A 21644-nucleotide genomic window follows, 5' to 3' on the forward strand; every position below is an offset into this window, starting at 1 on the left:
TTCTTCAATAAACACAGCTTAACACAAATCACACAATTAAAAAAGTAAAAAAAAAAAAAAAAAAAAGGCCTGTTTGTCCAGCAGTGTATCAGCAGTAATACTAGTTTCAGTAATACCTTCAGCTTGGAGTGATGCTGTGTTACTGTGTAGATATCTTTGGTGTTGTTCAGGGGATAATTAGAAATTTTAAGAGTGTTTTGCACTCCGTGGGGAGTCATTTCAAAGTATCTGGGGAGCATGGTGTGCTGTCAGCTCTCTGATAGAGACCTCCACTCTCCAACCTCACACTCCTTTCATGTTCACACACACACACACACACACACACACACACACACACACACACACACACACACACACGCACACGCACACGCACACGCACACACACACACACTTTCAGTTCCACATTCACCTGCGTAGTACATCCTTAGTCTTTGTTAAAACCACATTTTGGTATCAAGCTGAGACTTGAATACCATTAGAAGTGTAAAGTGCTCCCTTTGAGTACTGCAGTGTTCTTCTTCCTATGTTTCCTTGGCTATACCAGAAATTACATTTGTGGCGTGCTGACACCAGGTATATTGTCCTCAGACTGTATTACTTGCTTTTGTACCAATATGAAATAACAGTACCACCACAGATGACTCTGTGGACAATTTCTCTGCTGTAATTCAATAAAACTTTTTTTTTTCATATGAAAAATTTGTTCCAGAGAATGTACTTTATGAAACAGTTTATCCATACAGTACACACTCATTATATGTTCTCTGCTGTGATGCATTATATTTAAGAATTATTACAGCCAGCAGGAGTTAGAGACCTAAGATGTTATCAGGACAGCTGAGCGAAGTGGCAGCATGGATGGGAAAGGTGCATGTTAGCTGGAGTTTGAAACATATTGCCTGCTTGTTTTTCTCTGTCAGGTTCAGCACAGGTCAATGATTTTGGCCCAATTTGTATGTATAAATGCCAGATGCTGGATGCACACAGTGTCCATAACACTTCAGTATGCATTTCAGTCTCTTGGCAGTTCTCCCTGTCCCCCCATGCTCATTTACAATTTCTTAAATATTTAACTCAGTTCTGTGTGAAGTAAAAGTTTCTATGGTTAAGGATCAAACAGCATTAGAAACAGGCTGTTGGAGTTTAAGAATTTTACGTAGGATTAATACAAATGTTTTGTAATTGATACTTACTGGTTATAGCCTGAATGCATGAGTGTTAGGATGGTGCTGAATTAAATCATCAGTCTTTCCACAGTGTTAGAATATAGAAACTTCAAAGCGTGTGCAAATAATGTATGACATTTGTAGCCAAGCTAGTAATGTGGCACTGTGGATAAAAGTGTGTGAGATGGTCTGTTTGTCTCTATATTGGTCCAGTAGCAACAGGTCCAATACTTCACCTCTAGACTAATGAGTCAAAGCCACAGCCAAAAATGAAGGAGCAGCATTGATTATCTCAGAGTGCATGTTAAGATCTGAGAGCGCTCATCGACTATCAACTATGAGAACAGTCAATACAATATATAAGAAGACAATTGTATTGGAATATTGGCTAGCATCAAGACTGGGCATTCCCAGTCACAAGTGGTGAGTACCCACCAAAGGGAGGTAGAGCGGAAGGACAAACCATGCAATGACAATGGGGTAGGGTGGGGTGTTACATTAGAAAAAGGAAAAACGAATGTTGTAGCTTTTAATAGTTATTTGTAGAGCGCATTATACTTTAGGATGTAAGGAACAGAAAGATATTGTTCATATTTTGTATCTCATTTCTGTCATCTGATATACAAAGTGCTTTATAGGCATTTAAGCTGGCTTTCATATCGATCAGAGTGTAATGTAGCTCCATGTTTGGCATGCTAAATCACTAAATAGACACTGGTGGTGCTTGGTTTCAACATGTGTTTCTCAGACCTATTTGTTGCATGGCACCCTGTAGCTCTGTAGTAGTGAATAGGTTAGTAGTCCCATGGAGGGACAGTTGTATGGCTTGGCCCTGTAATACAATATGAAAGATACTGTACAAGCACAGAAACCTTTCAGTAACATAACTCTTCACCTAGTCCTGATGAAATAATAAATCTGGTCTATAAACTGAAATCAATGCACACACAGGCTATCTAAACACTGGACCAGTGATCAGATAAATAAGGTGGGACAGTGCCTCCCTTTTGCTTCTTCTGTCAATGCTGAGCCACTTTGTGTGGCTGGTGATGTGCAAGGAATCTTCTCTTTATGTAACACTTCCCTCACAAGGTATTTCCATAACTCTACCCCATCTGTTTTTTTTTTTCTTTTCTGTGCTTGTTGTTCTGATATGTTCTGTTCTGTCTTTATAATATACAGTCGTATAGGCACTGACAACACTGTGCTAAAATGCTTTTGCATGAGGTTGCATGAAGGTTGCGTGTATTGATAGATACAGTATTTTTCTATGCTTGACATATGACACCTGTAACACCTGTTACAGTAGTACATGTTAAAAAAATTTTTGCTCTTTTAACTGCAGTGTTGAGAAAAATCTGCAATCTAGTTGACGTTTAATAGAGCTGAAATCTTTATTGAACACAAATCTTCCTAGTAAAATATTGTTAATTTTGAGCCCTTGTTTGTTAGATGAACTGGGAGAATTTCAGCGCATATATTTTCTAACAGTTAACATAACTGCACCCTAATTGCATCAAGCTAACAGAAAAAAACAAGCAAACAAACAAACAAAACCCCCCCACAAAATATAAAATAAGAAATTGCTTCCCTAAGACCGACCATGAATTTTTCATTTTGCCTGGGGAATATACATGATTGCAGAAAGTAACACAATTTGGTGGCACTTAACTAGAGGATTATAGCCATCAATATTAGATGAACAAGTTCTCCCCCAAGTTAATGAAATTTTTAGATGTATTCCCACATTAGGAGAAGAAAGTGATAAGGAAAGGATCTCATCTCATGTTCCTTCTGCGTTAAGGTACCTTATATTTGACCAAACATGAGCCTTTGGCCACATCTACAGTACACATTTTGTTGTTCTACTTCCTAAGCATGAAAGTATTTTAAAATAAAAGAAGACCTATATAGGCCAACTGTGTGTTACAGAGGGTGGCATCATTATTATTACTATATTATTTCTACACTATAGTGGAAATAGTATGGTTATTTGTTTTAGTAGCTATAACAGTATGCTGTCCATTCAGGTAAGTTCTCTGATGAACAGAAAGAGGGCATTTCATAGCCTCAGGACAAACACAGTAAGAGTACCATCTCTCTTTTTTTTTTTTAGGTAACTTTGGGGACATTTGGAAGGCAACCTGTAGTGGACCTAAGGGTATACGTGAGGGGACAGAAAATGATAGACAGTCTGGGATGTAGGGAGGACTGAAAAACATTTAGTGCCTTAGAAACCTTGAGGGGACTGCATTATGTTGCAACCTGCAGCAAGACGTACATTTTTGATGAAAAATTTACTGCACAGACAATCCCAGTCTTTTCTTTTATGCCTATTCTGATTCAGTCCAACAGCAACACAGAAAGGCAAACAGGGAGCAGAGACTAGTGATGGCACGATACCACTTTTTTATGTCCGATACCGATATTTTACATTTGGATATTGGCCGATACCGATATAAATCCGATATTTAAAATTGATCCAGGCATTTAAAAACATTAAAAAAAAAAAAAAAAAAAAAAAAGAAGTCAACAGTCTCTCACACAACAAAATCAAAGTCTTTTAGTTGTCTCACATACAAGAGTAAGGACCAGGGCGGGCAGAGCTTTTTAGGCAGTGGCACCAAAGCTCTGGAACTGTTTACCACTCCAGCTCCATTTAGCTGACTCTGTGGCATCATTTAAAAAATAGTTGAAAACTTTTCTGTTTAACCAGGCTTTCTGGTTTCTGACTTTATTTTTATTCTTTTTCTTTTATATGGTAATGTTATTATGTTTTTAACATAGTGTTTTCTGGAGGTGGGGGATGATATTGTGTTTTAATTATTGTACAGCGCTTTTCTGTCTGTGAAAAACGCTATATAAATAAACTTTACTTACAACAATGACTATCACCTGAATCCTGTTGCTTCTGTGTGAGAAGGTGATGCTTATGGCATGTTGCAAATTTCATTAGGGCTGCAACTATCGATTATTTTAGCAATTGTGTATTCTATTTATATTGATTACCCAAGTAACTGGATAAGAAATACTTTTTTTCATATTAACAGTTCATCTGCATATTTTAACTTCCGTACTGCAGTTTTTCCCTGTGTGAAACAAACAGGGTGGATGGAGCAGCTACAAAGTTCTCTTTTCTTCACTTACTGATCAGGTGGTTGATGAAGGACCTCCAGCTGTTTCCCAGTAAAGGTTTAATGGAGGATACAGGGACGAAAAGGCTTCTTTTGGACACTAGAAAAACATTTCCTTCTGCTCCTTCTGAGCGCGCCGGCTCCGCCTCTTTCCGCTTGTGCAGACAGACTGCACGTAAATCAGCTGACTGCTGCTGTTGCGTCATCAGTGTGAAAAACTAGGGGCTGCGTGAGCGCAATCTTGTAATGCTTTATATTCACAAGCTTTCTCCTAAATACGTTTCTACTGCAGGTCTATATTTAGTCACAAATCAGGGATTAAAGTATCAAAAATATTTTGACGGGGAAGGGGTCCTTCCGGTACCGGACGGTCACCAGTGCTAATAGCTGCGCTCGCTAGCAGTATGTCTGGGAGCTGAAGTAGAGAATAAAATAACAGCTGATTCTCAGCACAGCGAGCACATCACACAAACAAGGCAGAGAGCGGTGGAGGCGGAAAAGCATGTCAGCGATGATCGCTCAGTGTCAAAGGGAATCCGTCGCAGCGACGGAGGATCTGAGGGGGTTGTTTTCTAACTCCTGATCCCCCACTCCATTCCAGTAGGTGGCGGTAATGCAGCTCTAAGCTGGTTTGGTCAACCGCAAACCCACAAGAACAAGAAGACGACTGAGCCCTGTAATGCAGCTAATGTGAGCGAAACATTATTTAATGTATCGGATTACATTTTTTTTATTTCTTTCCGATATCCGATCCAGTAATTTAGGCCAGTATCGGACCGATACCGATACTGAATATCGGATCGGCGCATCCCTAGCAGAGACTAGGCCGTTTACACAAACATCTCTTTCTTAGTTTACAAATTGCATTCTCTTCTAATTAGTGCACTTTGTCTGCTGAAAGGATTTATTGGTAAAGCTTGTAGTAAGGCTGGACTTGTTTGTGAATGGTTACTTTTTTTTTAAATTAACATCCACGATAGTTCATGTAATAATTTTGGATACAGGATTTGAAATGGAAGCATACTAGACCTGCCCTTTGGGTACCTGAAACACGTGTAGAATTTGTATGTATTACAGTGAGATTTGGGCTGACTGACTGCAGTGTGTATTGCTCACCATAATTCAGGAAACCCAACCAATATGGTAGTATCTGCTAATAAAGGACAAATTCCAAACGCAACAGATGTCTCGTTTATTCTATAAACAGTGATACTGTGCAAATGTCTTCAGCCACCCCGACATTTCTTAATATTTTGCTCCCAAGGAGCCAGACTTTCTTCTAATTTTTAAAGAGGTCCTGAACAATCGTTTTCCAGGCTTTCTGAATGCCTTCCAAAGTTTTTCTTTAGGCACTGGGTGGACTGTTTTTTGTTTTTTGTTTGTTTGTTAAGTCACGTAACACTAACCTATGAATCATTCAAGCATTACAAAGGTACCTAACTCAGAAGATGAACTAGTTTTGTGTCTACACATAACAGACAATTTAGCAAAGAGCCTATCTTAAACTGTACCGTGTGCACTTTGTTCCCAGCAGCTTGTTGCTAAAGCACAGAATTGGTTCCAATTTCTTTAGTTGAATTTAAAAAAAAAAGGGGGCAAAGATAACACATTTTTACAGGCATAAATTGTATTTTTGCATCAAAAAGGCAATTCCCAGAGAGTCATTAGCCAAAAACTTGGCATATCTCAGCAGGGTGTGTAGTGTGTCTTTAAAACATTCGAGGAAACTAGACAAGTGGAGAACAAAAGAAGAAGCAGCAAGCCTAAAATACTATCTACAACACATGAACAGTATCTGAAACTCATGTCCTTAGGACATAGGAAAACAATCCAGCAAAGACCTGACACAGGACCCTGAGACATGCATCTGGCCTGTCAGCTGATCTAGCTACTATCACAGAGCCATTCTTAAGGAAGGGAAACAGGGAGAAAAAGCTGAAGTATCTTAAATTACACAAAAACTAGACTGAAAATCACTTGCAGCAAGTCTTTTGGAGGGATGAATTCAAATTTGATATTATTGGTTCAAAAATTTGACAGTGTGTATGGAGGAGGTCAGGAGGGAGGTATAGCAGTGAGCACCTATGGCTATCTACAAAACGTAATTTTGACAAAAAATCCAGTTGTGTTGGGCATTTTGTTAAAACTGATGGAATTATGAACACAGAAAAGCACCATTAGATTTTGATCCACCCTACAATACCATCTGTAAATTGTTTAGCATGAAACCGATCACAAACACACTGCCAATTCAGTAAAAGCCTTCCTGGATAGAAAAACACCATGGAACACTATCAGTCTTGGATTGGCCTCCCCAGAGCCCAGATCTACACATCATTGAAGCAGTGTGGGATCATCTTGACAAAGAATGAAACAAAAGGGAGCCAAAATCCAAAGAAGAACTTTGAATGTCTTGAATGGGACTGAAAACACCTGAATTCAGTGATTAAGAAATGTGGCCAAATACTTTTGTCCATAATGTATTTAACAGGAGACTCCCTTTAAACATAACAATAATCCCAAGGATACCTACCTAGGATTCATACCTAAACATGTTTTTAAATTTAAAAAAGTTTTATTTTCATCTTAGATTGCCTTGTAACACAAGATAATTTATATATGTACTGATTGGAGTTTATTATTTACATTTCAAACTGGAAAAAAGTGGTACGAGAAAGAAAACTATCAAAACAAACAGTCTCAGTCTGAAATTATGATTACACTCTTTGAAAGTACAGAAAAGTGGCATCACCCTTTCAACTAACACACTGTCTGGATAGTGTGTACTGAGTCTTAATTTGTAAATTAATATGTAAAAAGGTGTGTAAAAAAATCAGGCACTATAAATAATAATAGCATTGCTAAAATGTGCTTAATGTGTAAACACACACTCCTTTGAAGGTAGAGGGAATCATGGTATGCAGACAGCAAAACATAGTCGTCATGCGACACATTCACACCTTGTTTGCTGTGATAACGAACATGATTGCAAAGCATGAAATTGCAATTATGTAAAACCCCCCTTATGGCAGAGGACGTAGTATTTTTTTCTTTTTCTGCAGTGTTCTCACACACATCAGAGATGTTTCATAGCATCCCAAAATCCCATATTACAGTTACACTGTGTAATGAACAAATTTCTCTTCACAAATATTGGTCCAATTTCCTGCTCTCCGAAGACTGACATTACCATCATTACTAAGGAGTATAAACAAAGACTGTGGACTTAGTGAATTGTGATCCTTCAGCCATGTCGCCTCCCTTCCCTCTGTGTTGTCCCAGCCTTTCATTAACTTCTACCTCCTCTGTATCACAAATACATACAGCTTCATTGTTATTCTGCAGTAAACTGAGCCAATTTGGTCTTTCTTCTCTTTTATGGCTTCTAGCAAGTGCAAAGAACATGCTGGAAGGAAACATTCAAATTGGAAGGCTCTTGGTAAACAGACATTTATAAAGACATTTCTAAACATTAAAATGGGTTTTGTTTTTATTAAGAAAACAGATCATCATTATATACTACAGAAAATATTAATAACTTATAAACTAGCTCTGCTTGTCTGGTAATGAAATTTGAGTAATGGTAGGTAGGGTTTGTTGCGCTTGCTAATTTAGTCACAGATCAAAGAAATTCCTCACCTCAACTTTGCTAGTTGCCTCGGGCTAATGCATCTCATCCCTAATTGAGGGTCTCTTCCGACTCACTGAGTCAATACAAATGGCTTTAATACTGAAACCATTATTATTTCAAATCATTGTCAAAAAGGTGGGATAAATCATTGACTTATGCCCCCTTAATGCTATAAAATTACCCCATATATTTTACATTATTGACAGTTGGGGGCCCAAAAACAAGTAATGCTAATGACATAATCTGGCTGTGGCCACACGGTCCCCTCCACTGTGCTCCTGTCTCGCTCTTTCCCTGGCTTAGACAAACGGTCTCATCTGCACTGGATCATTTGCTGTCTCCTGATACGCTGAGGTTTATAGCCAATTATCTCACGCGATCCATTATCGATTACAGTGTTATCTTCTTGCATTGCTTAATCTTTTGGCACAGTAATGTTGTAGCTCAGAGGGGGGGGTGGTGCTGGATACAAACTGCTTGGCAATAGGAACACTAGTTAAGATGGATGGGTGTTCATTTGCTTGTAAATGGGTACAGTTTAAATTTAAACTGATTCAAACTGTATTCAGTGTCAGGGAGAGGGCAGGAGGGTTTTTTGATATGCAGCACTCTCTGTTAAGAATTAAAAATCACTACAACAGTCAGTTTATCGTGTTAAGTCTCTGATATTACTCTGAATGACTTATTTCCTCTGAGGTTAATTTGGTATTGTTTTTTGTGCTCGCTTCCTTCTGTAAATCAGTGTGGCTGACAGCAAACCAGTATTACAATAACAATTTTGACTGAGTGTTGAATGATCAGATTTTTTTTGTGTCTATGTTTTTTTTTCCAGTTGGGTTAATAACTTTGGCCATGAGGGTCTTGGTCTTCTTCTGGATGCACTGGAGAAGCTGCTGGACAAGAAACAGTAAGTCACTTCATATATTATATCCCTTTGTTTTTTTTATAGCACAAGGTAAGGTAGTCTTTATGCAATCATAATATTTTAAAATGTCTTTTTTTTTTCAGGCAAGAGCCCATTGATAAACGGAACCAGCATAAACTTATCCAGTGTTTGAAGGCTTTCATGAACAATAAGGTCTGTATGATTCATCAGAGAAAAGGCCATCCACCTAATTGATCCCTTAGATAAAAATCTCTTTTCATGTAAGTGATGATGCAAACTAAACAACCTAAGTAGGTACAAAAAGCATCAACGCCCTGAAACTTAAATACATGTGGATTCACCAGTTGAAAGGTAAATTTATTTTACAAACACATTACAAGCACAAGAGAGCAAATTCTTATTCCCCTTACCTTAAACATTTAGAAATATCTCAAGAGGCCAAGATTCCAAACCTTATTTGAATCTGGAATCCAACAACCCCGGGATAATGGGAGCGTAAAGCTAATTTTACCATTTGAAGCCCGCAGTCTCGAATCTTTTAATTATCCTTTTTTGGGAAGGTCTGGCTCATTTCTCAAAAGTGGCACACATTTCAAGGATAGATGAACTATTGATATCGCTTCTCTTAGAGTTAATCCCCACATGCGGTCATCTCAACCCATTCTTTCAGTTGTGGGGAGACTACAAGGTACAGGAGACTATAAGTATTTGTCCCTATAGTCCTGTCCTGAATTAAATTAATTCATCATCCTCTCTATTTTCTCCCTCGGCCTCGTTGTCCCTCCTTATAAGAAAATTAAGGCTAACTATAACTTATGTACATTAGAGATTTTTGTTCATTTTTTACTTGAAGTGAAAGTTCTCTATGAATGCTAATGTTCTCATTAATTTATACCCAATGGACCTTTTTCTGTATCCTATCCTGTCCTCTTTTGTGCCCCATAGTATGGCCTGCAAAGGATCTTGGGAGACGAGCGCAGCTTGTTGCTGCTGGCTCGAGCGATTGACCCCAAACAGACGAATATGATGACAGAGACTGTCAAAATTCTCTCTGCTTTCTGCATCGTTGGAGAGGAAAACATGTAAGTTCTGTTCAGTTGACCATCACATTTACTTCACAGATTTGGACACATTTCACATATCACGTGTAGATCGTCAATCATAGTAACCACTCATCTCCAGAGTCTGATGCGCAGCTAAAATAATGTTTGTCTCAGTTTGTGGGTCACAGCTTCGATTTTATTTGTAGGGTTTCAGATTTTTAAATGTAACTGAACTTGAATAAAAGCCTTATTTGTGGTACTCAAAGAAATAAAAAAAAATATATGCTTAATGCACAGACCCTGCTCGATTTAAAATATTTTCACTGGCGACATTGCCCATACATTTCAGTCAGTTAAAAGCTTCACAGATAAAAGTTTCTGCATATAAGTGGGAAACTGTTTTGGTCTTATGGGTGAATTGACCCTTAAAATTGCTACAGTACTTTTGCCTACCCTATATTGAAAGTTTCTATGCAGATTTTAAGTTTGGAGGGAAGCACATAATTCTCATATTTCCTATATGATTTTCAGTAAATCAGAGCTGATATGGAAACAAACGACTGACTGATGGAAAAACAAAGAAAAAACAATGAAAGACATTGGCCATCACTGCTTTGTGTTTACACATCCCTGTTTCTAAACTAGCAGGAAGAGGGCAGGACATCCCTGTAATATTACTGTCGCTTCAATCTTCTCTCACTGGGTGGCATGTAGTCATACAGAGATTGCACCCCATGCTTATGCGTTTACTCACTATGTTGCTACTGCATTTACAGGTGACCTTAGACGGTGTAGAAATCTCTTGGATCACATGCTCAGATGATGCAGTTTAGTCTGTTTAATGTGGTGAAGTACTCAGTGTAGCTTGCTACAGACACAACCAAGCTGACAGCGTATAAATTGGATTTAGGGGAGTGTTTTTTATTGTTTCCCACAGGGCCAGACTAGAATAACAATGGCACTTCAAAGTCAGTCTGTATGCAGTGCTGGAAACAAACAAACCCACAAATTCTGTTGCAGAAGCTGAGTTCAGGAATGTATCTCATATCTCTGACAATCCAGATAGAACTCAGTTATAACTGCATATGGTTTCCATAATGGTTTTTGAGTTGCAGCATATCAGAGAGTTTAATCCAATTTTTTTTTTTTTTTTTTGGTTTCTGGTAATTTACTTTAATTTGAGTTTTTTTTAAAAATCTAATTTATTTTAAGTAACTGCTTCTAAAGATGCATATTAAACAAGGTTTTACTGTAATGTAAAACTATTCCTGCCAGGTAAAAAATAGTGATAAGCACTCATAATGTTTGTAATAAAAAATAACCTGTTCACTAAGATTGTAAATATCCAGTATTTTTTTAATTTATCTTCAAAGCTTGGCACTACATGATCTTTTTTTCATCAGACATTTTGATTTGTCATAAAAGGTGAGGCCAAGGTGAAACCAGTAAGATTAACAGTGACTCTGTTCTTAGTTTTTTTTAGTAAACAATCCCACTGAGCCAGGATGTACAAATCTGGACACTGGGGAAGAAAATTGTTAATTTTCTCATAATTACAGTAAAAAGGGATTATGTTGGGTGCCTGGGTGGCTCAGTGTTGGAGCAGGCGACCACATGCATATGCCGTGTTGCGGTGTGGGCAGCGCAGGTTCGAGTCCCCCCCCATTCCCCTCCCCATTTCCTGTCTATCTTCACTTGCTGGAAAAGCTGCTGTGGCCAAAAACAGAAAAAAAAGGGGGGGGGGGTTATGTTTAATTCTTTGCATTACTGACACTAGAATGAGTAGTAGAACTAGACTCTAAAGTAAGCACAGATGGAAATGCTGTTTTAGCAGGTTATCACTATTAGCAGTACTGGGCTACTGAATTTCACATATCTGTGTTAATTGTTGGGAAGTCAAAATCATTCACAGTTAGTTTGACTTGATTCTGTTTAATAATTTCTCAGATCGATCTTCTTGAGTCATTCCTTGTTCTCTTCAGTCACTTCTTGAACACATAGACAGCATGCGTACACACACACACATATGCAGCTACTATTTTAAGCAGACACTGGGTATACAGATATGAGAGATCCCTCCCTCAGCGTGTATCTCATTCATGTCACTCAAAGTATTCAAGAAAATGTTGAAGTAAACATCCAGATCATTGCCATGATCATAGCCTTGTATTAAAATGCCCGCATCTTGTCGAAATGACAGCCAAAGGAGCTGAGGTGTCACTTTTTTGCTCAGAAACTTTCTCCCCAACCAACATTGTGACACGGGTTCATGTTCAACACCCACTTTAGCTGACAGCATCAAAAGGGAACACGGCAAGTTAAGCAGATCTATCTTGCCTGTTCTGAAGTGTCGTCTGAACTGACTTTAAAGTTATTCGCTGTGCACCTCCCCATGTTTGTCTGACTTTTTAACCTCCACGACAAAGAGTGAGCCTTCTATTTATCTGTGTATCAGGCCTTCTCTGCATGTACAGTCCTGTTGGCCAATCACACGATCTCCATCACTCATAAATTTACTTCTGGTTATTCCTCAACTTAAACATTTTATTCAGTTGTTACAAGGTAATAAATGTTGAAACAAGAAGTTTATTTGGCACACGTGAATACATACATGTCTGTGCATGCATCTACATTCATACATATAGTATAGTGTGAATTTTCTTTTTCTTTTTTTTTTTTTGCTGAAATAGCATCTATGGCCTTGCAGTGACAGAGACCGCCTGCTGTCAGTTATTATGTACACATGTTGTAATTCACTGTTCATTTAACTGCTCAGACATCAATTTACTTTTATTGCAGCCGTGTTTGTGTGGGTGTGGTTACGTGCAGCACATTTTATTCACAATTTAGAGGCTGAAATTGTCCAATACTCAATTTAGCTGAGCTGCCTTGAGCTCTTGCAAGTACTCTAATTTGCTTACATTCTCAATAGGTGTATTTGAGTGTTTGAACACAAGTCTGGCTCTCCCTGTAATACTTTGCACCCGTTCTCATCCAGCCAAGTACACGCTCCCACAGTTGCTTTGAATACTAAACACATTTGCAATAAAACCCTGTTTTTGTCTATCATTGCTTTAGTAACGGTCAGAATTAGACACTTCAACAATAAAGGACTAAATTGTATATAAAGCAATGGAAAGCAGTCGAATCTGACTGACCAAAGATGGGCTGAGTAAATGTTCGCACCAACACACAAGGGAAAATAAGATGCATTATGGCTGAGCTGAAACGTGTAAATAAATGTCCTGCTAATGATGTGATAAAAGTGTTTGTTGACTTTTATGTTTGCCTGTTTGCTGTTTCTACCAGCTTGGATAAGATTCTGGCTGCTATGACAATTGCTGCAGAAAGGAACAATAAAGAGAGATTTGCTCCAATTGTAGAAGGACTGGAGAACCACGAGGCCCAGCAGCTCCAGGTTACACACACACACACACACACACACACACACACACACACACACACACACACACACACACACACACACACACACTCACACACCGAAAGTTCACTTCATCATATTGAGCATGCAGACATTCATCATTGCCCCTTTATTACCTTTGATGGATAAAAGTGACCTTTACAGTTTACTGGCAAATACAATAACTAATATTAACACACTGTACTAGTACTGTACTCTTGCTTCCAAATGCAGTAATGTTGTCAATTACTGTGGCTGGAAACCTGATATAGTCTCATTCAGAAAAAAATCTGTACTGCCATGAAACGACAATTAAGGCAAGGAAGCCTGAAATTTACAGTGTGTCCATTTTACCTGTGTTTGTGTCCACTTGTCAACCTTGACACACGTCTAGAACCGGGTACTAATATGATGTTGAGCTCTACTAAAGCACCACCTTTATTGAGCACATCTACTGATGTCCACATCCTTTATGAAAACATCACAAAATGATCATAAAAAAGATGTTGAATTACTAAATGATGCTTTTTTTTTCTCCTTTCTTTTGTTCTTCCTTTCGCTGCTTCACTTGATTTTCCACAGTTTTAAAGACACTTCACTAGTATTCTTCAGCAACAAGAAAACTTTGTAACAGCAATAACAACACCCCTTAAAACATGTGAAGCCAAAACGAGGAAATTACTTAAGAAATTACTTTAGCTGCAGGGATTGAGGAGTCTTGAAGGAAAAGTCATGAAGGAAACTGATGAGGCGGGTGGTAGAAGAGAAAGTAGATATTTTTTTATTAGGAGACTGTTGTTTTTCCTTTAAATTTTGCCGTTAATGAAATGAAGCTGGTAATTGTGAAGTAAATTAAAATGCTTTGCTGATGCAGGGGGTTCAGGGAAATTAATAGACTTTTTTTTTTTTTATCCAAAACCTGGAATGGGCTACAGAACTAGACCTCGCTAATGTGATTAAAATGTGTTTTACCGTAGTTCAGGGTATACTTGTCTGCCGAGCATGAGAAGAACTCTGAATTTCAACTTTAAAACCGTCCTGCCAGTGCCACTTTTAATTACGATGTTTGCCCCCCCTCCCCTCCCCCTTTGGCAGCACTGCAGCTCTTTAAATGTAACACACATAATGCCCTCACCCCCCCCCCAACAGCTTCCCACTCTACAATACATGACTGAGGTATGTTTGAGGTGATTGATGTAAGTATCTATCTGTATGCAGCAGAAAAGAAAGAATTTTTCATGAACTCCACGACTTTCTTCACTCGCACAAATTCTGTGAAGGTTTGGTGGAGTCTCTTTTATGTGTCTGGCCTCTGGTGGATACAGTAAAATGTCAGGTTTCAGTGCACAGTTCTCATTTTGAGGCCCTCGAGCTTTTCTCAAACATGGAGAAGTCTGCCATCAGTTCCTGGCAGTGGTGGCACATAATCAGCTGCAGTGCATCCTTTACTACAACAAAAAAAATGTACTTTTCAAGAGAATATGAATGCATGTTGTAATGCTCCTACAAGGCCATGCAGTAACAAAAAATAAATAAATTAAAATGAATGCCCTTCATTTATTTTATTTCTGCATTTCACAGTGTAAAAGAGCAAACAAAAAAACCCCTACAACAAAAATAATAATAATCAGGTTGTAATTGATTTAGGACATATTCAGCCTTCATCATTTTCTGAAGATTCTTTTATCTTTATTCAGATATATATTAGTCTTTAATCTTGGTGGAACTTTTTGGCTAAACAGCCTTTTTTTTTAAACACTGAAAAATCATAAATTTGGGACAGGAAACCACACAGAATCAGGATTGTTGTGAGTCTTGTTATTAAGACATATATACCGACAGTACAGGGTCAAGGTTTCAGAAGGCAGTGTTTTTTAGATTGTCTGTGGGAATCGTTCAGCCTGCTATTGATTATCTGTCTAAGAGAAACTATCTTATCCATGACTTTCTCCCCTGAAACACGTTACTGGTCATTATAATTCATCAGTAATTTCCTCTTTACCCAGCCCAACCTCATCCACCTACCAAGCACACACACACACACTCACTTTGAGGTTTTCTCTTTGCCAATAAATCCATTAATAATGCACATTTAGTCAATAGACACACCAGGCTTGTGTTTTCTACTTTCTACAGTTTTTCATTTGAGTTCTCTCTCTTTACTTCCCTTGACTCATCATACTTCCCTTGAATTACATGGTCTTATATTGACATTTTTTGTGTGAAATATCCATTTAGTAAATAGTTTCTCATCATTTTTTCTCTATTTTGTGCTTTTCTTTTCTTTTTTTTTTTAATTTTGTCTACACCACAGGTTGCCTGCATGCAGCTGATCAATGCCCTGGTCACCTCCCCTGATGATCTGGACTTTAGGATACATCTGCGCAATGAGTTTTTAAGATGTGGTCTCAAGAAGATCCTTCCTGTGAGTTAGCAAACTGTCAGAGAGCACATTGTTTACAGGCATGCAGAATAAATTTGGCATTTATCATAAAACAGCTTTGTATTGCTTTGGTAACCCTCCCACGACAAGTTACCTCTCTCTTATTATTACAATTACTGAAAACAAGATTTCCTTTTCATCATAACCCAAATAGCTTTTTTTGTGTATTTTAAACTTCAAAATAATTGTGACATGAATGTTTTTATGTCATTGTGGTCAGACAGCATTCAGGCATTCAAACCAAATTATTCAGATGTTAAACTGAATTATTTTCATTACACAAATACTGTAGGAATAAATTTTATTGTTTTAATTTAATTAGTAGTAGTAGAAGCGTGTGCCAAGTATTATGCACTGTTAGCACCTCATCATGCAGGCATCATTATCGGCAACCTTACGCATCTTCACATGAGCCGAAGGCAAACGAGCTCCAACTCATCATTCAAACTCTCATTTGTCACAAGTGGGGTGAAGATGTCACATAGCCAGTTGTTAATAAGTCATCCCAGCTGCGCCTGTTGATTATTACTGTCATTACTTTAATTATCTTCAATTCTGCCCCCTGATATGAAAGAGACTCAGTGTACAGCCATTTATGAATGCCACGTTTACCGCTTTTAATGCCGACATTCAGACTGACACTCTTTCATCTAATTATGAGTTATGCTCAGGAGTCAGTGTAGCTGTTGGCAAAGAAATAGTCCACTGAAAAAGAAAGAACAATTTGTTTTGTTCTTATAGTCCTTGATGCATGTATTTGGCTCTCCTCCTCTTCTCCTTCCCTCCTTTTTTTGTGCCATTGTGCACCTCCCTCTGAATCGGTGTTGCTTGCCGAAGACAGATGGTGCACCCAAAAAATGGTGCAGGGTGATTGATACCTGCAGAAATTGGGTTACATTTGGCCCTGTCTCCATCTGTAAATTCCACTGCTGGTGATTCATAGAGAACTTGTAAAGAGCACCTCTGTAGCCCCTTGTGGCTGGAACAGGTGTGCAGGAATTGGTACTGTCTGGAATACTTAGTGAGAGAGTTCACTGAATCTCAGTCCCCAGTTTTCTGTACACCTGGAAGAGGGAAACAATTTTTTTTAATAGAATAAATCAAGTTATATGTAATATTTATAAGTCTGTGAAAATTTTACAGTAAATTCTCACAAACCTCTAAATATGCTGCTGTGACTGTACCATTATAAACTGCACTACAAGATGACCTTTGGTAAAACTTGTAACACATTCTAAACTATATACTGTATGTCTAACTCACTCTAGGAGCTAAAAGAGACAGAGGAGCTAGACATCCAGCTGAGGGTGTTCAATGAGAACAAGGAGGAGGACTCGATCGAACTCTCACATCGCCTTGATGACATCCGCGCGGAGATGGAATATCCTTTTGCCCTCCCTCCCTCTGTGAGAATATACAGATGAACAGTTCTGCGGAACTAGCAGAGAGAGATGAGTGTATATGAGTGCGTTTGGTTAAGCTTTATAGGCTGAAGTCCCCTCACGGCTTTGTTCATTAGAGAAGGATTAGAGGGGCTAGAGCACATTATCCAGCTTCATCTCTGGCCAGGTATACTAGGTAAATAACCCTGTAATCTTAACCTCCAACCTCTCCACTCTTTTTTATTTGCTTTTCTACTCTTCATCTCCTCTTCACTTCACTTTTTGTCTTTGTCTGTTATCACGGTCTAATTCTAGTAAGACTCAAGAGGGAGATATCGGATAGGCATATTCTTTCCCATTCTTACCATTTAGCTTCTACAGCAGACAATTAAAATTTCCCATGAAGTTATATAGTACTAAATGGCAACATATATTTTTTTTTTCTGTTTAAGTAACAGTCAACTCTCGTTTCTCTGCTCCAATTTAGAAAGGTGAATTTTGACCTCTAGCTCTCTATGGATGTCCATTTATCTCCAAACATTCAGAGCAGAAGTTAATAAGGTGATATGTAATTTAGTCCCAAGTTGGAAACTTCTTCAAGTACCCCAGACAAGAACCCTTTAATAATTCACAAATCTTCTCTAAGGCTATGTATGAATAGCTGACATTGTGAGCAGAGAAACCAGACTCTGACATTGTTATGCAGATGTTCATTCCCACAACCTTTTTCTTCCACCAAATCCCACAGTTCTAGTACAGGCACAAAGTGCTACTGTGAGTGACAGTTTCTGTTGACACATGTAGGTTAGGGGAGGAGGTTATGTATGTGTATGCGGAGAGAAGATGGAGAGAAAAAAAGTGCACCTAGATTAATGATGTGCTTGAGCAGGTTCACAAATGAGACGGCCCAATGTTTGTTTCGAAGGACAATGTGGTATTGATCTGTTAGGTATCTGAATGCCTAGGCTGCCCTTCGTCTCTTTGCGCGCATGTGGACACATTCGTATATATGTATAGACAGGTAGTGCTTCTGTTACCTGAGGACGGGTATATGTGTCTTGCAGCAGTTTCATGAATATTAACCTGAAAAGGCCTGTCTCCTCTGTGTCCGGCCCAGGTCCAGGTGCCGAGGAGGTGACTCCAGGCCGCTAATAAATATTAATGAGCTGTGGAATGGTGATTGATTGACCCCACCACTGACTGGCCTACATCACACTTGACTGCCACTCATGTTTATTCATTATTTGGAGAGATAGTGTAAAGAGAGAGACAGAGAGCAAGAAAGAGAACGTAGAGGAGGTGACAATGAATAGATTGGCATTTTACATTAGGTTTATGTCTGCAGTTTAGTGATAGATGAAGCTAGTTGGATACTTTCCCAGTGTGAGCTCTTTCTCATGTCCTCTCAAATGCTGCTGTGGTGAGGCTATAATTGAATCTCACAGGCTTGGTAATTCTCCCAGGCTTCAAACTCCGCTAATGCAAGGAAGGCAAAACGATACTTTAGAGGAGCCTGTATTCCCATCCCTGCTTCTCTAAAAATTTGATATGGGATAAGAGTTTAATTACAGACATTGTCGAAATTAATAGCAATTAATCGGGCTGTCAAACAGTATTTAAAAGAATTGATCTGCTCTACTTGCACTGTATGCAGATTGTTTTGTATGGATGACACCAAGCTGGGCCACATAAAGATCATAAATCAATTTCTGCACGTTCATTTAACTGATATTTTCTGTACCAATAGCAGAATGGGGGGGAAATCACAACATGCTTCAAATTTCATTGCATTGTAGTTACCGTGTTTCTCTATGAAAATATTTTAAAACACATTGTCAGGATCTGCACTTCATGTTAGGATGGCAATTGGGTTTATAATCTCTGCAAGCTTGACAGTGCACAGTCTCCTTAATCTACTTTTTTCCTGTATGTGTGCACATTTCTGAGAGGCTAATTCCACCTTTTTTTTTCAGAAAAGATGAGTGCCCAATGCGCAATCCTCTTTTCTCAAGCAAACAAATCAAGACTCCAAATCATTTATTTTCCTCAGTTCTTTAATTGTTAGAGCTACATGTTAAGTTAAATTTTTTATGTGTGCTCAATGTCAAAGCCTCCCCCTACCTCCCCCTGAGAAATGCAAACATAAGATGTAATCAATAACTAAATTCAGCTAACTTTAATACAGTAAATTTTTGCACCAGATTACACATCAGTTTCAATCTGGGAATTGAAGCTCAACCATCACTCACGGGGCAAAACCCTGTGAGTGATCTGATGCTCATCATTCTTGGCTCAAAAATTCTAGCCACTTTTGTTTTGTTCTTGTAATTAATTTCCCCCCTCTTGAAGTTTTTGGATTGAAAGGTATGCCAGAGGGTGCATTTTAAATTCCTGATCTCTCGCTGCAAGTTAGCTGTTTACACTGCTTTAGCTCCCTTGAGAGAGGATAGATAAGAGGAATCACATCTCTGTTTGCTTCTGCACAATACTTGAAGAAAACCTGAAGTGAGAATCTGAAAAAAATAAATAACTATAATGAAAATGAGAAGTAATAAAAATCTAAGTGTTTATAGCAGTTGAATGACCCTGAATAATGAACTTAAGTAGTATTTCTTCAAGAACTTAACTGCATTAACTTTAAAAAAATAATTCTGTGTCACTATAATAAAGTTTTCCTTAACCTTACTCTTGTACTGATATGAATGAGGTATACCATCTTCTGTCCAATATGGTGAAAGACACTGCCTCAGAGACCTACTTCCTGTCAATTCTTCAGCACCTATTGCTCATCAGGAATGACTATTACATCAGGTAACTTCTGTTTGTGTTTTTTATGTACTACTGGCTTTGTATCGACTGATAACGTTGTGGTACTTTCTGTAAGTTTTTTCTTTTCTCTTTTTAACAAAGTGCCCAACATTATAGCAGAGAAAAAGCATACATTTTAGGGTTTATTGGTAAGGAATTGGTGTCATGATACAGCTGTGTGAGACTCTGGATATGGACCCAATGTGCAGGACTCGGGAGACAGGACGTGGCTTGAAAACAACTTTAATGTCAAAATTGCTAGGACTGGAACTATAACTAGACAAACAAACTGGCAAAGGAACGCACAACGAGGGTATGATGCCACAAGGAACATAGGAAAACTGAGGGCTTAAATACCCATACGGGATAATTAGGGAAATCTGATACAACTGGGAAGAACAGGTGAACAGAATCAAACTAACGAAACAAGGGAAGCGAAACTGAACACAATGCACAAGAAAGGAGACTGACAAAAATAACACAGGAAGCAACAGAACATTGGAAATGAAGGGAAGGCAGAGCAACTTGAACAAGGCAACCAATAATCCCAGTAATCCAAAACACCCGTACAACCTTAACACAAGAAAAATCCCAAACCAATCCTTTCAATGTGGAGAAGTAGTGGTGGTCACCTCTGAGCCCCTCTTGAATGACTGTAATCTTCACCCTATGTCTAAGTAAGAGGCCAGCCACCCTTCGTAGGAAGCTCATTTCCACCGCTTGTATCTGCAGTCTTGTTCTTTCAGTCACAACCCAAAACTTGACCATAGGTGAGGGTAGGGATTTAGATCGACCAGTGAACAGCTTCGCTTTTATGCTCAGCTCTCTCTTCACTACAATGGTTTGGTGCAGTGTCCTGAGCCTGGTTCTGCTGGAGGTTTCGTCCTGTTAAAAGGGAGTTTTTCCTTTCCACTGTTGCCAAGTGCTTGCTCATAGGGGGTCGTTTTGACTGTTGGGTTTTCTCTGTATTATTGTAGGGTCTTTACCCACAATACAAAGCGCCTTGAGGCGACAGTTTGTTGTGATTTGGCGCTATATAAATAAAATTGAATTGAATTGAATTGAATTGAATTCCGCATTACTGCAGCCGTAGCCCCAATCTCTCTGTCAATCTCCCACTCCCCTCTTCACCAATGCACACTCAAATATCATTGAGAGCATAGAGCTTGTCTAGCGGTCCAAGGAAAACTGCATTGTTCCTCTTGAAACCGAGGTTAAACTGATGGACAAACTCTCCTTTCCAGCACCCTGGCATAGACCTTCCCGGGGAGGCTGAGGAGTGTGATCCCGCAGTAATTGGAGCACACCCTCCAGTCCCCCTTCTTGACGATGGGAGCCACCATGCCAGTCTGCCATTCCAGTGGCACTGCCCCAGATCCTCACTCAATGTTGCAGAGGCTTGTCAACCAAGACAGCATCATCAGCAACATCCAGAGCCTTCAGGAACTCAGGGTGAATCTTACCCACCCCAGTTGTTTAACGACTTTACTGATCTCATCTCTAGTGATGAACAAATCAACCCCCTTGTCCCCAGACTCTGCTTCCGCTACAGAATGCATGTTAGTGGGCTTCTCAGTTGACATTAGCAGCGCCCCACCCACACTATAGCACCACTTTCCCCTTCTGAGTCGCCTGACGGTTTGCCAGAATCGCTTCAATGCAGTCCAAAAGTCTTTTTCCGTGGCCTCACTGAACTCCTCCAACACCCAAGTTTTTGCTTCAGTGATTGC

General features: G+C 38.9%; 1 protein-coding gene across 2 annotated transcripts in view; it reads left to right on the forward strand.

Moving 5' to 3' along the window:
• diaph2 (diaphanous-related formin 2) overlaps positions 1–21644 on the forward strand; it is a 382484-nt gene that overhangs the window by 110478 nt on the left and 250362 nt on the right. For both annotated transcript variants that reach the window (XM_030738657.1, XM_030738656.1), the window contains exons 8-14: positions 8764–8838; positions 8940–9009; positions 9763–9899; positions 13170–13278; positions 15596–15706; positions 16993–17105; positions 19801–19917. In XM_030738657.1, the coding sequence (XP_030594517.1) occupies positions 8764–8838; positions 8940–9009; positions 9763–9899; positions 13170–13278; positions 15596–15706; positions 16993–17105; positions 19801–19917 (732 nt within the window). The remainder of the gene's footprint in view (positions 1–8763; positions 8839–8939; positions 9010–9762; positions 9900–13169; positions 13279–15595; positions 15707–16992; positions 17106–19800; positions 19918–21644) is intronic.

The sequence above is a fragment of the Archocentrus centrarchus genome, chromosome 10, assembly GCF_007364275.1.
Source record: "Archocentrus centrarchus isolate MPI-CPG fArcCen1 chromosome 10, fArcCen1, whole genome shotgun sequence".
Classification (NCBI taxonomy): Eukaryota; Metazoa; Chordata; class Actinopteri; order Cichliformes; family Cichlidae; genus Archocentrus; species Archocentrus centrarchus.